Raw genomic sequence first — 15,408 nt, forward strand, 5'->3', positions numbered from 1 at the left:
AGATAAAGTCCGTTTAACATCCGCTTAAGAGCTATATATATATATATATATATATATATATATATATATATATATATATATATATATATATATATATATAGTTGCTCAATGCCTGACAAATGCAATTCAGAACTATAACAAAGAAGTATGAGGAGTTTGTCTCAGTATCTTCTTTCATGCTTTCTCTTGTTACTACTACTAGACTGGGTCTTTGCAGGACGTGATGGGCTCACTATTAAGCTAATCCACAGGGATTCAATAGAGTCGCCGCTCTATCCTGGTAATCTCACCATGGAACAAAGAATTGTTAGACTTAACCAGCAGTCGAAGGTGCGCTTGGAACAGATGGCTTTGGTAGCAGCAATGACAAGGACAGCAGCGACACCAAACCAGACTATAGATCCTAATGGCGTTATACATGCACCGGTAACACTACAAGGCGTCTTTTACTTAGCATTGGTGGGCATTGGTACAACTAAGGTTGAGCCTTACCCATATTTTGAGTCATACTATTTTCTTGTTGACACTGGTAGTTCAGTCACATGGACTCTGCGAAGGATGCAATCCCTGTTTTTATCAAAAGCCACCGTTGTTTCCTTATAGGAAATCAACAACTTTTAGTGAGTCTCTTTGTGATAGTGAGGGTCAATGTGAATTTGGTATTTGCGAAGAAGGTAAATGCACTTATACTTTGGAGTATGGGAATGGTGCCATAACAGAGGGTGGTCTTAGTTTCGAAAAGTTCACATTCAATTCAAATGATGGGGGTGTTGAAGCTTTTGATCAGTTGAGATTTGGTTGTGGCTTCAAACAAAGCAATTTTGATTTTGAGCTCGCGGATCCAATGCAGAATGAGATAGCTGGGATTCTTGGATTAGGAAGGGGACCAACCTCATTTCCAAACCAATTACAGCTTTCTGATTTCTCATACTGTCTACGGCCATGGTATAATGAAGGTGGAATTCAAAAAATTAGTACGTTCTTGCGTATGGGCAATGACGTACGTTTCCAAGGTGGCCAAACAATACATACCACTCCACTAGATCCACATGGATCACATTACTATGTGACTCTGGAGGGAATTTCCTTTGAAGGAGTTCGACTCCCAATTGAGGCAAGTGCTTTTGCACGTACGCCAGATGGCAAAGGTGGGTGCTTTCTCGATACTGGATCCCCGTGGACAGTGATTCAGCGAAAAGAATATGACATTGTTCGAGCTGCAATGCAAACATACTTCAGGGATTTTAATGTGGCGCAACTACCTCTGGGCCAGGGATTGTTTGATTTATGTTATATAAATCCGAATCAAGAAGAAATTTCATATCCGTCCATGACGTTCCATTTTCATCTGACGGATTTTGAAATTGATCCCAACCAGTTATTTCTGACCCTTGTAGACGGTTTCTGCTTAGCAGTTGGTCCCCACGATCATGATTTTTTTTCTATTCTCATTGGAAACCATATGCAAACCAACCGAAGGTTTATATATAATACTGAGTACAATTTCTTGGCCTTCGCTAGGGAGGATTGTAAGCTAGCTTCATGATCTGATCAGTGGTTGAAAAACCCTGGATCCTCTCAAATATAGTTCCCGGCAATTATAAAAAAAACGTCTTTATAATTTTGTCAATAATTTATAACGACACTCTTTGTTTTCCAATTCATCTATTTCTAGAAGATTTTGCTATCAAATTAGAATTTGAGAAAATAGGCCGGTAGTGTCCTAGCTTGTCCAGTCATATAGTGGTTGCGACAATAATAAACTCTTATCAAATTTGAATGGTGGTGGCCGTGGAAGAGAAGCATATATGTGCATATATAAATTCCTATATTCCAATGAAACAAATAAACAGGTGGGATGATAGGGAATTTTTCAAAGGTTAAAATACATTTTATTGCATCTTTATTTTGTAATTGGCTAATAAGACAATGAAATGGGAATTCTTTGTGTGTCGTGATGAATGGATTGTTTTTAGACTCCACCACTTCCATCTTGTCCATGAAACTTTGTTTTTGCTGCTTGATCCACCTATCGTAGTAGCATCCTGTCTTTAGCCCGAAGGCTCACCTGGCCCAAAAGCCAATCACATAATTACACAAGAAAGAAATTTCAACCAACACTATATAGAATTCAAACTTGCAATATCTTTCATGAGAAGAGGGATTGTAAGTACCTTATATTCATATCTAATGAATATATGACACGATTCCATCACATTCCATTATCAAGCGATCTCCTCCAGAACATGAATCTCAACTAGTGTTCTACACCATCAGCGACTTATGCTAGCTTATAAGAAATATACCTACTCAAGTCGTTACTTCGCAGGTCGTTCATACTAGCTCTATTATATTAATGACAGATGACAGTTTCATAGCCAAGTCTTGAGAGGAAGACGCAGGAAGAGGAAGAGTTATGCAGAAGACTATAAAAAGAAGAGACTTATCAAATATGGGGGCTCTCTCCATCTTGAGGATGCTAGGCTAGATCTACTCCACCTCCTCCATCTCTCATTCCATCTCCCAAATTGGATCTCCATGAACTATGTTTGGGTTGATTATAGTTCTATCATAATAGAATTAGAGATGGGAATCAACAAAGGATGGAGTAGTCTATGGATTGAATCTGACTCAGTTGCAACAATAACTGCCTTTGGATCAGATCAACTTCCTTAGGAGATTAGACCGCGATGGGAGAAATTAAATGTAAGAATTAAGCAATTACTTTTTTGCAAGCTCACAAATGTTTGGAGGGAAGCCAATTTCACGGCAGACCAACCAAGCATGCATGTAGTTTAGGGACTTTAGATCAAGTTTTGAACGAAGGGAGACCCAACTGGTTAAAACGTAGGGAATCACCGGATTCGGTTTACTTTAGATTCTACTAAGGTATGTTGGAACCATATAATCCCAACCACAATGTAACAATCTTATTATACTAGTATATTGCTAACTTAGGGAAAAAAGACAAGCTCTATATATAGATCGAGTGCAGCCACTTCTATCTTAATATGTTTTCTTTGTGTATGGTAGCTAGAAATAGAGTTTTTACCATTTACAAGGAAACACAACCAATTGAGCTAAAAGCTCTTGTGTACAATTACCTCTTTAAATTGCACCTATGTTAGCTTTATCCATGTGTATAGGGAAAGTAATAATGCTTTGTTCTCTATTTTAAAGGAGGACAAAATAGGTAAAGTTAGTTTATATTATGTTAGAATTTAATGTAGGTTAAGGTCGTCCTAACCCCAAAATTTATTAAAAAAAAAAAAGTTTTAAGGTTCGAGTTGCAAGAGAAACATAATGAAGACAAGTGTTTGAGACATATTCAATCTTTTTACTTGATAACTTAATTTATGGGTAATCTTGGACACACCTATAAAAACACTCTCATACCCCCATTTTAAAATAAATAAATAAAATTATTTTAGACACATTTAGATTTCTAAATTGCCTTTATTTTTTATTAGATGTACCTAAGACAAAACAAGTTATTTATTTAATCATAAAACTAGGGTAAAAACCCTGATTCCAGTCTTTATTAGCTTAAAACCCATTGACTTTTCCCACCCCTTTTTTTTAGTTGTGAATTAAAAGTTTCCGCACGTTAAAATTATGGAATAAGGTCATTGATCCAATTAGATCACCTCCTTTAATTTCTTCTAATACCAAATTTACCCTTTTCTTCTCTATTTAGTTCTTATTGTAGCTTGTTTTCGAAAAATCGCTCTTTTATTGAGTTTGAGATCGTGATATGTGATTTCGTCAATTGAAAATATTTGGATAACATAAATTTGTTATCCATGTTTGGGTAATGGAGAAAGGAATCACTAGTGGCTTAGCAAGAAAAAGGTTAGATTTTTATGATGTTGGGCTTTTGATTTAATGTGTAAATGAGAATTGGTGTTCTTCATTTTTGAGTTTTAAGCTTGGTTTTGTTAAGGTATAGTGTACATTTGGCTTTGTTAAGCTTCAAATACTTAAAGAAATGAAAATTTTCTTGTTTGTTTTGATGTGAAACAGATCTAGATAGAAATGTCAAAGATGCAAGAGCTCTTATTGCAACACAAGATCAATTAGAGATGGTTACAGTACCTAATCTTATTGATGCACACTTGCACTTTCGCCTATATATGAAATAACATTGGAACTCAATTCTAGAACACTTCTTTCGATTTAAGGAAGTGGCTAATATGCTCCATGAATACGTTATTAGCTTTAAAATGGTGTATGATGAAGAATTTACTTATTTAGACAATAGTAGTTAACAAGAGATTTCGAGAGAAAGAGTGAAGATTCTTTCTGAAAATTCTTCGTCAACCAATTCATCTGATTGACAGTCTCCACTCAAATGTTTTTTTGTTTCTGATGTGAAGAAAAAGTTATGGTTGGGCTTTGTAAACAATATGATAAATAAGGTCAATGTGGGAAAATTATTCATCTCAATTTCTTTAGTAATTGTGATTTATGTGGATTGATTTGGAGGATTATTGGAATAAATGGTATCTCACTATCCCTATGCAATGCATGTATTTGGTATTGGGTGAAGCTTGTTGCTCTTGGATTAATAGAAGACACAATGGTTCTCCTACAAACAGTAAGCCGCTTCTGATTCGAGAAATCATATGATGTTATGAGGATATCTTTACCTTGTCTAATGCCACTTTGTGCAATGACATGAATAACACCATGCTGCCTCCTTCGAGGCTGCATCAAGTTTCAAAGGGGTATTACACCGAGACATTGTTTGTATTTGTGATTCTTCTGAGCATTGGACTGTGAGTTGTTGTTGTTCTTTTTTTTTTTCGACAAACCGTAGTTTTACAAAGGATCCATAAGCTAAAAATGGAAGAGCACTCATTAAATGAGAGAGTGATGGTTCGAGTCCATCTGGATCCAATTCTAACACCTTTGCATACATGCTTTGATATTTCTTTCACTCAAGATGTTATTCATTCAATTGATTTGATGAATAGAACATGTACTTGTAACTATTGGCGTATCGATAATTTCCTTTGCATACATGCTATCGTCTGTATTTGTAGTAAGGGTGATTCCTTTTATGGCTACATTGATGAAGGATATACGGTGATCGCGTTCAGGCAATGCTACTCACATTCTATCAAGCCAGTTCCGAATGGTTCTATGCTAAGACGCATGCCTTATTCTCCTGCGGTTTATCCGTGTAGTCCAAAGATTGGTCCTGGTAGACCCAAGAAGAAAAGAATTGAAAGCACCGGTGTGATTCGTTAGTCTATGATTAGTTTTGATGTTCTCGGCAAACCATATGTTTTTAGTTGTCTTAATTGGGATTTTTAAGTTTGGTCTTTTGACATTTATTAATGAGAAATTGATATTCATTGTATACTTTTATGGAATGTTGATACTCATTTGAGATTATTCGCTAGTCGGTTTGTTTTATTTTTCATTTGTTATAATGAAATTTATAGTCTGTAAAATTATTCATGTTGCAGGCGTAATTGATAGTGCAACATTCATGTTGCAGTCGTAATTGAGAGTGCAACATTCATGTTGCAGACGTAATTGACAGTACGTGCAACATTTATGTTGCAGTCTGTTGCAGTCGTAATTGAGAGTGCAACATTCATGTTGCAGTTGTAATTGATAGTGCAACATTCATGTTGCAGTCGTAATTGAGAGTGAAACATTCATGTTGCAGTTGTAATTGAGAGTGCAACATTTATGTTGCAGTCTGTTGTAATCGTAATTAAGAGTGCAACATTCATATTGCAGTTGTAATTGAGAGTGAAACATTCATATTGCATGCAGTCGTAATGCGTGAGACTTACTGAACCTATCTCTTTTAAATGAGACTTCTCCATTTTACAGGTGTCATGCTATGTACTACAACTACATAGTTTGATGTTTCCTTTTAAACTTGGTGTTTTTGTCTTTGGAATCATGTACTCATAATGTAGACAAAGCTAAACCCATTTATTAGAAACTTGGAATTTATGAAGCAATTGGCTAATGAGGTATTCAACGTCTACTGATACAAATTGCAGGGATTATAGGTCATCCTATATAGGGTCTGAACTTTACTACATATTCATAACAACAATCACAATTCACAAGAATGAACCTAAGCACGAAATGGGATTTATGAAGTACCAAATTCTCAAGAAATGACGAAACAGAAGCCTTAGTACCACAACCTTTCATCTCTAAGAACTGAATGAACCCTAAACATTGGCCCAAACTGAATTCCAGAAAATTTAGGCATAAAAAAGTAACAAAACTTTACAATTATTCTAACATTTTCTTAACTGACATCATTCCAATTCAAGATCCACAACCATCATCATTTATAACTATCTCAGATTTGAACTAGGTAAAACGAACGAAGAAATCAACCAAAATAGAGAACACCAGAAACCCTAATTTCATTCACAAAAGATCTAACTCTGATTCATAGGTTCCAAATCATCTATATATTACATCGACACCACTAACATTGAAACATTCTAATACTAAATACTAAAGACAGAAACATTGAAACATTGAAACAAACCCTAAACAAATATCTTCAAGAACTAGTAAATTTGGTAACCGCCTTGGTGCCTTTAGAAACGACATGCTTAGCCAATTCACCAAGAAGAACAAGACGAACAGCAGTCTGAATCTCCCGAGAATTTTTCATAAAATGTGTAGACAGAGGACACTTCGGCCACCCGAATAACTACGATGCTAGCTAGCTAACAACAAGACCAAAATAACTACGAGTTAACAGTGCAACATTCATGTTGTATTAAGGTTTCGGCACCCAACAATATCTTTTCTTTGCCTTTCATTTTTGGGTTTTTGCTCGTTGAGGCGGTAGTTGCATCTTTAGTTTGTTTCGGAAGGTTCAGTTTAGATTTAGCGGCCTTCCCTTGTTGCGTAACCTGAAAGAAAACTAATGAATTAGTAGCTTGTTTCAACCAATTACGACTGCAGACTGCAACATGAATGTTGCAGTGTGCTTTTTTTACTGCAACATAGATGTTTTAGTGGAAAACATGCCTCAAAATTCAAACAAACATCACCAATTTAAACCTCAAACAACACTCATGTTGCATTCGACCCAAAATACTCATGTTAAAGTGGGATTCAACAATGCAATATCCATGTTGCATTGGGATTTGACAGTGCAACATCCATATTGCAGTGGTCAATGACAGTGCAAATGAAAATCCAAGTATATTCGATGCAACACTCATGTTGTAGGGAATACATTCAACACACTTTAACCAATTTTTCATAAAATGAAAATCCTAATATATCAAAATTGTGAAACTATCAATGAAATTTGGTATCTAACCTTTTTGCCCTCTTGTTCTTTTTTTTTTGTAGTAGATCTTGTGTTTGCTTGCACATTATCGTTTGAATCTTTTCTTTTTTCTTCATTAGGGTTATTCATTTCGAAATTTGGGTTTAATTTGGGGAACTAGGGTTTTGAAATTTGGGTTTAATTTGGAGAACTAGGGTTTTAAAATTTGGGTTTAATTTGGGGAACTAGGGTTAGGGTTTCGAAATTTGGGTTTAATTTGGAGAACTAGGGTTTCAAAATTTGCATATGTTGTTGATTGCAACATGAATGTTGCATAATTGTCTAGTTTTGATTTTTGTTTAAGGGACAATTGTGTAATATTGCCAACAAATGGACCGGATGGGCTTTTGATATAATTAGAAAAAGTTGTGTCTTTTTTACGTAATTAAATTGGAACACTGGGCTTCAAGCCCATTCTCTGTTATTTAATATACTTTGTGGGACCCCATATTAAATCCTATATACTCTGCGTTTTTCACTTGTAATTGAAAAAAAACGTGTTCATCTTCTTCTTCTTTCAAAAAAAAATGCTATTGATTTCTTTTTTCAAAAGAACGAATACCTAAAAGACATGTTGCTATTATTATTATTTTAATTATTTTGCCCCTATTGGAAATACCCCAAATTAATTTGGGAGATATTATTGGATTGAGGCGGTTATTGGGGTATGACAAAAACTTAAGTTAGTTATGGGGTACGGGAATATTTTTATGGTTGTGTCCAAGATCACCCTAATTTATTGTTAGTTTAAACTAGTTTTGAAGATAAAGCTGACTTACTCTTACACCCGCAACTTTAACCAACTAACTAGCCAATTTTACCGTAATAACTCGGTAGGTCAAATAATTAAACGGTTTTATCCTTGTTGGTGTCACAAAAGGAATGTTGTAATGTTAATATATATACTAGCTATGCAGCCCAACCTGTGGCCGGGCCTGCTATTTTTAAACCATCATGTCTGGGCCTATATTTAAGGCTCGTTAATTTGGGTCTCGTTAATTTTTAAACCAACAATTGGGGTAAAAAACAATTAAATAAGCACTTAATTAGAAGTTGAAATTGTACAATATTCAATATCGTTTCTACTTTCTACTTTTTTCTGATAACCAATATCGTTTCAACTTTATCATGCATATCCAGCCCATCAATGAAAACGTATAGTACAATTCTTGAATGAAGGTTTATGCTGTCGAAACTTGAAAAAAAAAAAACTACCTTCTTTTCTAGCAAAAAGAGAAATCAATCATTCACAAATTCGTCTGTATTTCAGCTAAATCTTGGCTAAGTGATGCCACAAAGCCAATCTATGCCAAAGAGTAGCAAAAAAATAATATCCGCCTGGAATAGAGACCGACATCTTACAACCATGCAGCTTCATCCCCTGGATATATGACAATAATTAATAGAAATATTTTAGGTTGATATCATTACATTCTTAATAGCATCACCATGCCACCACAATTTTATAGGATTCTTACACAAAAATGAAATAAGTCTAATTAAAATACATCAATTAAATGGATAGATCCTTGCCTCTTTGGGCAGTTTGTAACAACATAGAGCTATCTCAAAGTTTTTTTTTTTCTCGGTAAGTGTAAATTGAATTAAGGAAAGAAACGAAATAAAAGAACTGTACAGGAGTGGTATAACCTACATGCTATACGATGTAGGCTCAAGATATTCTAAAATAGCAACCATATAGAACCTCCCATTCATATAACCATGGGGGTTTGCCATTTGATACAAAAGCCTCATTCTCAGCTAAGAAAGATCCAAATTTTGCCGCTTGGTTTGCGGCTAGGTTAGACTCTCTCCAGTTGTGCGACACTTTCAAGCTTTGCACTTTCGTCGTGTAAATTTTCCATCTGCATAGGAGTTGCCAAGGGATGCCCCCTGAGTTAAAAGCTGTGACAGCTGCTGCCGAATCTGATTCCACCCAGAGATTGTTCCATCCTTTTGAAAGGGCAAGCTCCACTCTCTCCAATATAGCCATGCACTCAGCTGTATAGTTGTCTGCAATTCCGATACCTTTGCTCAAGAGTAAGACAAAATCACCATGAACATTTCTAAAGGATCCACCCAACCCAGCTGGACCTGAGTTCTCTCTAGAAGCCTCATCTGTGTTGACCTTAATTTGATCACCAATTGGAGGAAGCCATATGCATTGTCTGATTGTAGGTGTTCTACAAAGTCGAAGTTGTAACCCCCATCGTCGTCTGAGAATGTCAATGTCTTGTATGGAGCCATAGGTATTACCTTTCGATAATCTAGCAGAGATCCTGACTTCATATCTGATTTTCCAGATGCACAACGCATAGTTCATTTGCTTACCATCGAAGTGCATTAAGTTTTGATGATTCCATAAAACACCATGCCTCTAACAGTTGCTGCCATCGCTAAACTCTTCACATAAGGGCTGAAATGTTCAATCTTCTGCATTGCTTCACTGAAGCTTGTATATCCTCGTGTAAGATTAAAGCTATCCGCAACCCAGTCCCAAACCCTCATTGCAAAGGGGCAATACCATAGAATATGCTCCAATTCTTCTATAGCTAGATTCTCCCCAAGTCAAGCATTTGGATGCGAGTCGAACCCCTTTCTGATGGATTGCAACATCTGTAGCAGCACAACCTCTCATCGACTTCCAAGCAATTGCTGATGCATGTCTTAGGGTGGATGTATTTATTCCATATCTGGGAGTGCCAATCGACACTTGGCAGTTTCTTTCTGATCTCTTGGAAGGCAGACTTAGTGCTGAAAATTCCTTTCGTGTCTGGTGTCCACATGAGCATGTCTTTCTCCACATTAATTTATGCATTCTCAGGTCTGAGTCCAGCTGATTGCATCAAGTTGAGGACTAGTTGAGGGACGTGCAGGGTTCCCTCACACATTATGCTACTTAACTTGGCGCTATATTTCTTCAATGTTTGTTTGTTGAGCTTCAGGCCTTCTTGAATAGACTTATTTCCCGCCCAATTATCTCTCCAAAGGTCCACCCTCTCCCCAGTGCACACAATCCACTGGCTCCTGCTATGTACATCCTTCATGACCCTTTTAAGCCCAGGCCATAAGGATGAAATCTTGTATTTCACTTTCTCACCATCTCTTGTCAGAAACTTGCCTCTCATGAATGTTGAAAAATCATCATCGCCACTCTTGAATTGCCACGCCAACTTCATGAGCATAAATACATTAATTTCTCCTAATCTCCTTATGCCGAGCCCACCCTCTTCAACTGGCTTGCACACTTTGTCCCATCCAATTGTTATCATTTTCCTCTGAGATGGGTCTCCTGACCATAGGAAATTCCTTATGGATCTCTCTGCCTCCTTGATCAAACTTGGCGGCCACCAGTATACTGCCATGTTGTGAATGGGGATCGAAGAAAGAACATCTTTGACCAACACACATTTGGCCTGGAAAGACAGTAATTTGCCTCGCCAAGTAGTCATTCGTGCTCTAATCTTGTCCAATAAAGAACAAATTCTGGCTCTAGACACCTTTCCTTTGAATAGAGGAACACCAAGGTAGTTCTCTGTTAAGAATCCTTGTTGGATTCCCATTTCAGCCACAATGGTATTGCGCCTATTCATGCCAACATTACCCATGAAAATTTTGCTTTTGAATTTGTTGATGAACTGACCTGCCGCTAGTTGGTATCTGGTAAGCATATTAGATATTCTTCTGAGTCCCCTGATATGACCATTGGAGAAAATGATGATGTCGTCTGCAAATAATAGGTGAGTTGGTCCAGGATTTCCTTTATACACCACCATAGGCTGTGTGAGCTTCGTATAGTTCAAGAGTGCTAGGTTTCTGCTAAGAACTTCTTCAGCTATGACAAATAAGAGTGGAGACAGGGGGTCACCTTGCCTAAGCCCTCTTTGAGGTGAGAAGAATCCACAAGGTCCACCATTAATGAGAATAGAGATCTTTGCAGAGGAAATAATAGCTTTGACCCACTTGATATAGACTTTAGAGATTCTAGTTTTCCTCAGAGCTTGCACTAGGAAATCCCAGCTAATGGTGTCATAGGCTTGAGAGATATCCACTTTGATTGCAATGTTACCCCTTCTTTTGTAGTTTAGCTCATTCATCATTTCTGAAGCGAGCCCAATATTTGAATGTATACACCGCCCAGGAATGAACCCCACTTGTTCTTTAGATACTAGTTTCCCAGCAATCTAGCTTATTCAACCTAACCTGCATAACTTTTGAGACAATTTTCAAAGAAAAGTTTCCCATGCAAATGGGTCTAAATTGCTTCATTTTTACAACCTTTTTTTTCTTTTGGTATAAGAGTTACAAAGTTAGAGTTAAAACCAGTAGGAACATTCAGGTTAATAAAAAAAGGCTGAATAGCAAAACATACATCCACACTTACAATGGGCAACAAAAGATGAAAGAATGCACCATTCTTCATCGGGACTGGCGAAGCTTGTTGGATCCATAGCAAACACAAACTTCTTTGGATTTCTACATAAGTGGGCATACAACTCGGGAAGGGCATTATCCTGTTCAGAGACCAACAAAGGAACTGCATTGAAAAGTTGTTTGTCATATTGCCCTGGGTGGAACTTAAACTTTTCTTCATAGAACTGCACTACATGCTGCTTTATGGTCTCCTGGTTATTGAGTATAGTTCCAGTCTCGGTATGAATCTCAGTTAAGACAGAATGAGCCTGTTTGACCCTGTGCATTGTATGGAAATAGCTTGTGCTTCTCTACCCTCCATCTATCCACCTCTCAGTACTCTTTTGTTTTAGCATCACACATTTGTCAGTAAGGGCTTGGTCCAGTAAGAGTTCCTTTTCAATCACATTGTTCACCAGATCATCATTTGTGGGGTCTTGGTCAGATACTCTTTGTGCTTCCATGAGTTCTTCTTGTGCTTTCTTAACATTGGAGTCAATGTTACCAAAGACTAGTCTATTCCATGCCTTGAGTTCTTGTTTGAGTCTATGCAATTTCTTCATGAGTACAACCATAGGCCCACCTATAATGTTTTGGTTCCAATTGTGTCTCACTACATCCATGAAGGTTGGATGTGAGAGCTAGCAAATATTGAACCTTTAAAGGGGGTATTTGTTGCTCTTGGTACTATTTTCAGTTCACCAACTAAAGGGGAGTGATCTGATCCACATCTACTCCACACTTTATACTTCCAGTCATTAAATATAATATTCCAAGCATTATTGTAGAATGTTCGGTCTATTTTGGATGCAATTCGACTCACGCCTATCTGGTTATTGCACCAAGTTAGCTCCATCCCTAGGTGCTCAGCTTCAATCAAAGAGCATGCATTAATGGTATTGTGGAATTCCTCCATAGCCAATCGGTTAGGAAGTCTGCCTCCCTTCTTTTAACTGTAGCTTAAGACACAATTAAAATCACCAATCACTAGCCATAGGTCACTAAAATTCATAGCCTGTAGCTCAGCCCATAACACTCATCTCAGATTCATTGGGCAATGAGCATGTACTGCAGATACAAAAACATCACCAACCCGTACTGTAATTTGCTGCCTTGACATATGTATCAAATCCACAATTAGCTCTCTTTTGTGTATAATCCATATATTCCCCTTGCTACCATTGATAGAATTATGAATAATTGAAGAATCATAATTCACAAGGCCCATTTTCAAAACTGTATCACTCTTTGGCCATACCAAAGATTCCGCAAGACAGATTAGATCAAAACTACAAGATTTAACAAAGTCTCTTATTCTTTCTAAAGTGCTAATGTGCTATCCTTCCTTACACCCCTAATGTTCCAGTACAGTACTCTCATTCTACTTTATGAGCCCTAGTCTTGGGGTAAGTGCCCTCAACTTGAGCTGCTATTTGGTTTGCCACAATTTTATCTTTGGGAGGCCGACCTCGCTGCTTCACTTGACCAGTACTCGATGCAGCCTCATTCTCTGCCTGAGCAAAAAGAACATCAATTCTTTTAGCTTCTTCTATCAATTTGTCCTGTTTAGGGGGTTGTGTCACTTGTACCACTGGGCTGGCTTCCTTAGCTTCTCCATGTAGAACAATTTCCAGCCTTCCACCCAGGGCAATTACACAACCTTCTCCCTACAAGAGCGGTCGAGTCTCCACCATCGCCTTGCTGGTAGATAGTATAGAATGAATTTCGGTATTTCCAGATTCCATTGTCTGATCCTTCTCAACCACCATGTTAGTTGTATCATCAACATCAAGATAGACATCTTCATCTATATCAAGTTCCCCAGTAGAGTCTACTTCATCATCAGTCTCAACAGTCCCATTAGTCTAATTCATCAGCAGTTTCCATCTCTGGACTCGCCTCACAATTACTAGCTTTGTCACCATCCAAAGCGACCACAGTAGCAGCTTCTAGGTCAACCACAATATTTTCTGTTACTCGATGTTCCTCAACTTGACCCATGACATGGTCCGCAACCTGCTCAATCAGTTCCCCGACTGTCGTTTCAACTATATCTTCAGCATTCCCAGTTATCATTTCTCCATTGCTCGCTTCAACATTCTGGTTAGCAGAAGTAACCTCTAAAATTCTGGTAGCTTCCACTGGTAGACATTCCTCATTCAAAGTACCTGCTTCCATAGTGGCACTTTGTATTTGCTTATTTTTTACCCTCCACCTCTTTTTTTGGCGTTTCGATAACTCAACTGGTTCTACCTCCATCACCACTTCCTTTTCTTTTGCAGGTTCTTTATCCATTGGAGCTGAAGTCAGGTCCTTCTGTAATTGCCTACACTCTGTTACTAGGTGACCCACAATTTTGCAATGGTTACAAAATTTAGGTAGTTTCCCTAGTCGTATTTCTTGCCAGAATTCATACTTATCCCCCACTTCAACCAATATCTTGTCAGGGATTGGTTTTGATAAATCAATATCAACAACCACACTTGCATAATACCCATAGTCTCTTTCTAGGGAATTTTTATCCACTCTAATCGGAAATATTATTTCAAGTAACATGCATTATTTCTAATTGAAACAAGTCAGCTATGTATATTGCTAAAATTTGAATATTGCAGCCCCATTTGATGGTTTGGAAGCAAACACGTACAGCCCGAGCTCATTTTTATCAATTACCCCTTTCTCTATCCTTGTTTGGTAAAATGATTCCTGCGTTAGAAATGGACCTTACATCAATAAACCACATCATGGTTTTTCTTAAAGTAAACTTTATATAATTGTGAGTTTTGTAAGTAAAAAGATTAAAAATTTACTTAGGACGAATCTCAACTAGAATTTTAATGAATGTTCTACAATACAGGGAACCAACCTTCAGATTTAGGATGAATTGTGGGACAATACTCTCTTTGACCAAGGCAACTGCACAACCACCCCATCCAGCTCCTGTGAGTCTTGCGCCAAGGGCACCATTGTTTCGACAAATTGTTACTAGTTCTTCCAACTCAGGGCAGCTAAAGAAAAATCACATAGTAGAGGCCACAAGTATTTAAAAATTTGAAGAATGTCTGAGCTATGTACACCTTTGTCTATTTTCCTGTTTTAGGTAATCCTAATCTATCCTTCAAAAAAACAAAAAAAATGAAGAAAGATACAGGCATTCGTTTATAAAGCATGCATGTAGAGAATAAAATACCTGCATTCATAGAATACACTGCAGCTGTAGTGGCTTTCATTCATAAGGTCACCAAGCTTCTTCAGAATTTCCTCATCACTGAAACACATAAAAGTAAAAAATTAAACTTTTCAATTAGAGTACTTCTAAAGTGGAAAGACACTTTAAATAGAAAAGGTTCAGAAATCAGAATCACAGTGTTATCAGTCAGGACATTGACAAGACATTAGTCGGTGATTGGTTATAAGCCTTTTAATAAGTTTGGTGCAATATTCACCCAAAAACAATCCTGTGGTAGTCAATGTCTATCTTGCGAGTAAATTAAGTCACCAGATTACATCATGGAAATTTGTATTAGGGTGGGGAAATACATAAGGAGATATGGGATGTTTTTTGCCAATGAGACGCACCTTAGCTTTGATTGCACTGTGTTCTTGAAAGCATGAACACGTTTTGCTTCTGAGTATACATGAGACGCACGCTGGCGAAATATAAG

The 15,408-nt window shown here is 37.3% G+C and overlaps 2 protein-coding genes across 2 annotated transcripts; one reads left to right on the plus strand and one right to left on the minus strand.

Moving 5' to 3' along the window:
- The first annotated feature begins 147 nt into the window (after positions 1-147).
- LOC147480871 (aspartic proteinase nepenthesin-1-like) lies at positions 148-1,546 on the plus strand. The gene is made up of 2 exons (XM_086578767.1): positions 148-426; positions 539-1,546. Exons 1-2 carry the CDS (start codon positions 148-150, stop codon positions 1,544-1,546), a joined length of 1,287 nt encoding a protein of 428 aa, XP_086434893.1.
- Positions 1,547-11,598: 10,052 nt separating this feature from the next.
- On the minus strand, positions 11,599-15,408 carry LOC147480872 (galactokinase-like). The gene is made up of 4 exons (XM_086580027.1): positions 15,323-15,408; positions 14,934-15,011; positions 14,610-14,751; positions 11,599-14,449 (listed from the first exon to the last, which is right to left on the minus strand). Exons 2-4 carry the CDS (start codon positions 14,975-14,977, stop codon positions 14,339-14,341), a joined length of 297 nt encoding a protein of 98 aa, XP_086436153.1. The 5' UTR covers positions 14,978-15,011; positions 15,323-15,408; the 3' UTR covers positions 11,599-14,338.

This window comes from Coptis chinensis, chromosome 8 (genome assembly GCF_015680905.1).
Source record: "Coptis chinensis isolate HL-2020 chromosome 8, ASM1568090v1, whole genome shotgun sequence".
Taxonomy (NCBI): Eukaryota; Viridiplantae; Streptophyta; class Magnoliopsida; order Ranunculales; family Ranunculaceae; genus Coptis; species Coptis chinensis.

Excerpts from the sequence above, each read along its gene's own strand:
- LOC147480871 (XM_086578767.1), top strand. The coding sequence starts at position 148 with ATGAGGAGTTTGTCTCAGTATCTTCTTTCATGCTTTCTCTTGTTACTA. Across the intron at positions 427-538 it reads ATGGCGTTATACATGCACCG|TCACATGGACTCTGCGAAGG; the intron begins GTAACACTACAA and ends CTGGTAGTTCAG.
- LOC147480872 (XM_086580027.1), bottom strand. The coding sequence starts at position 14,977 with ATGAATGAAAGCCACTACAGCTGCAGTGTATTCTATGAATGCAG. Across the intron at positions 14,752-14,933 it reads AGTGTATTCTATGAATGCAG|CTGCCCTGAGTTGGAAGAAC; the intron begins GTATTTTATTCT and ends ATTTTTCTTTAG. Across the intron at positions 14,450-14,609 it reads AATTCATCCTAAATCTGAAG|GAATCATTTTACCAAACAAG; the intron begins GTTGGTTCCCTG and ends TTTCTAACGCAG.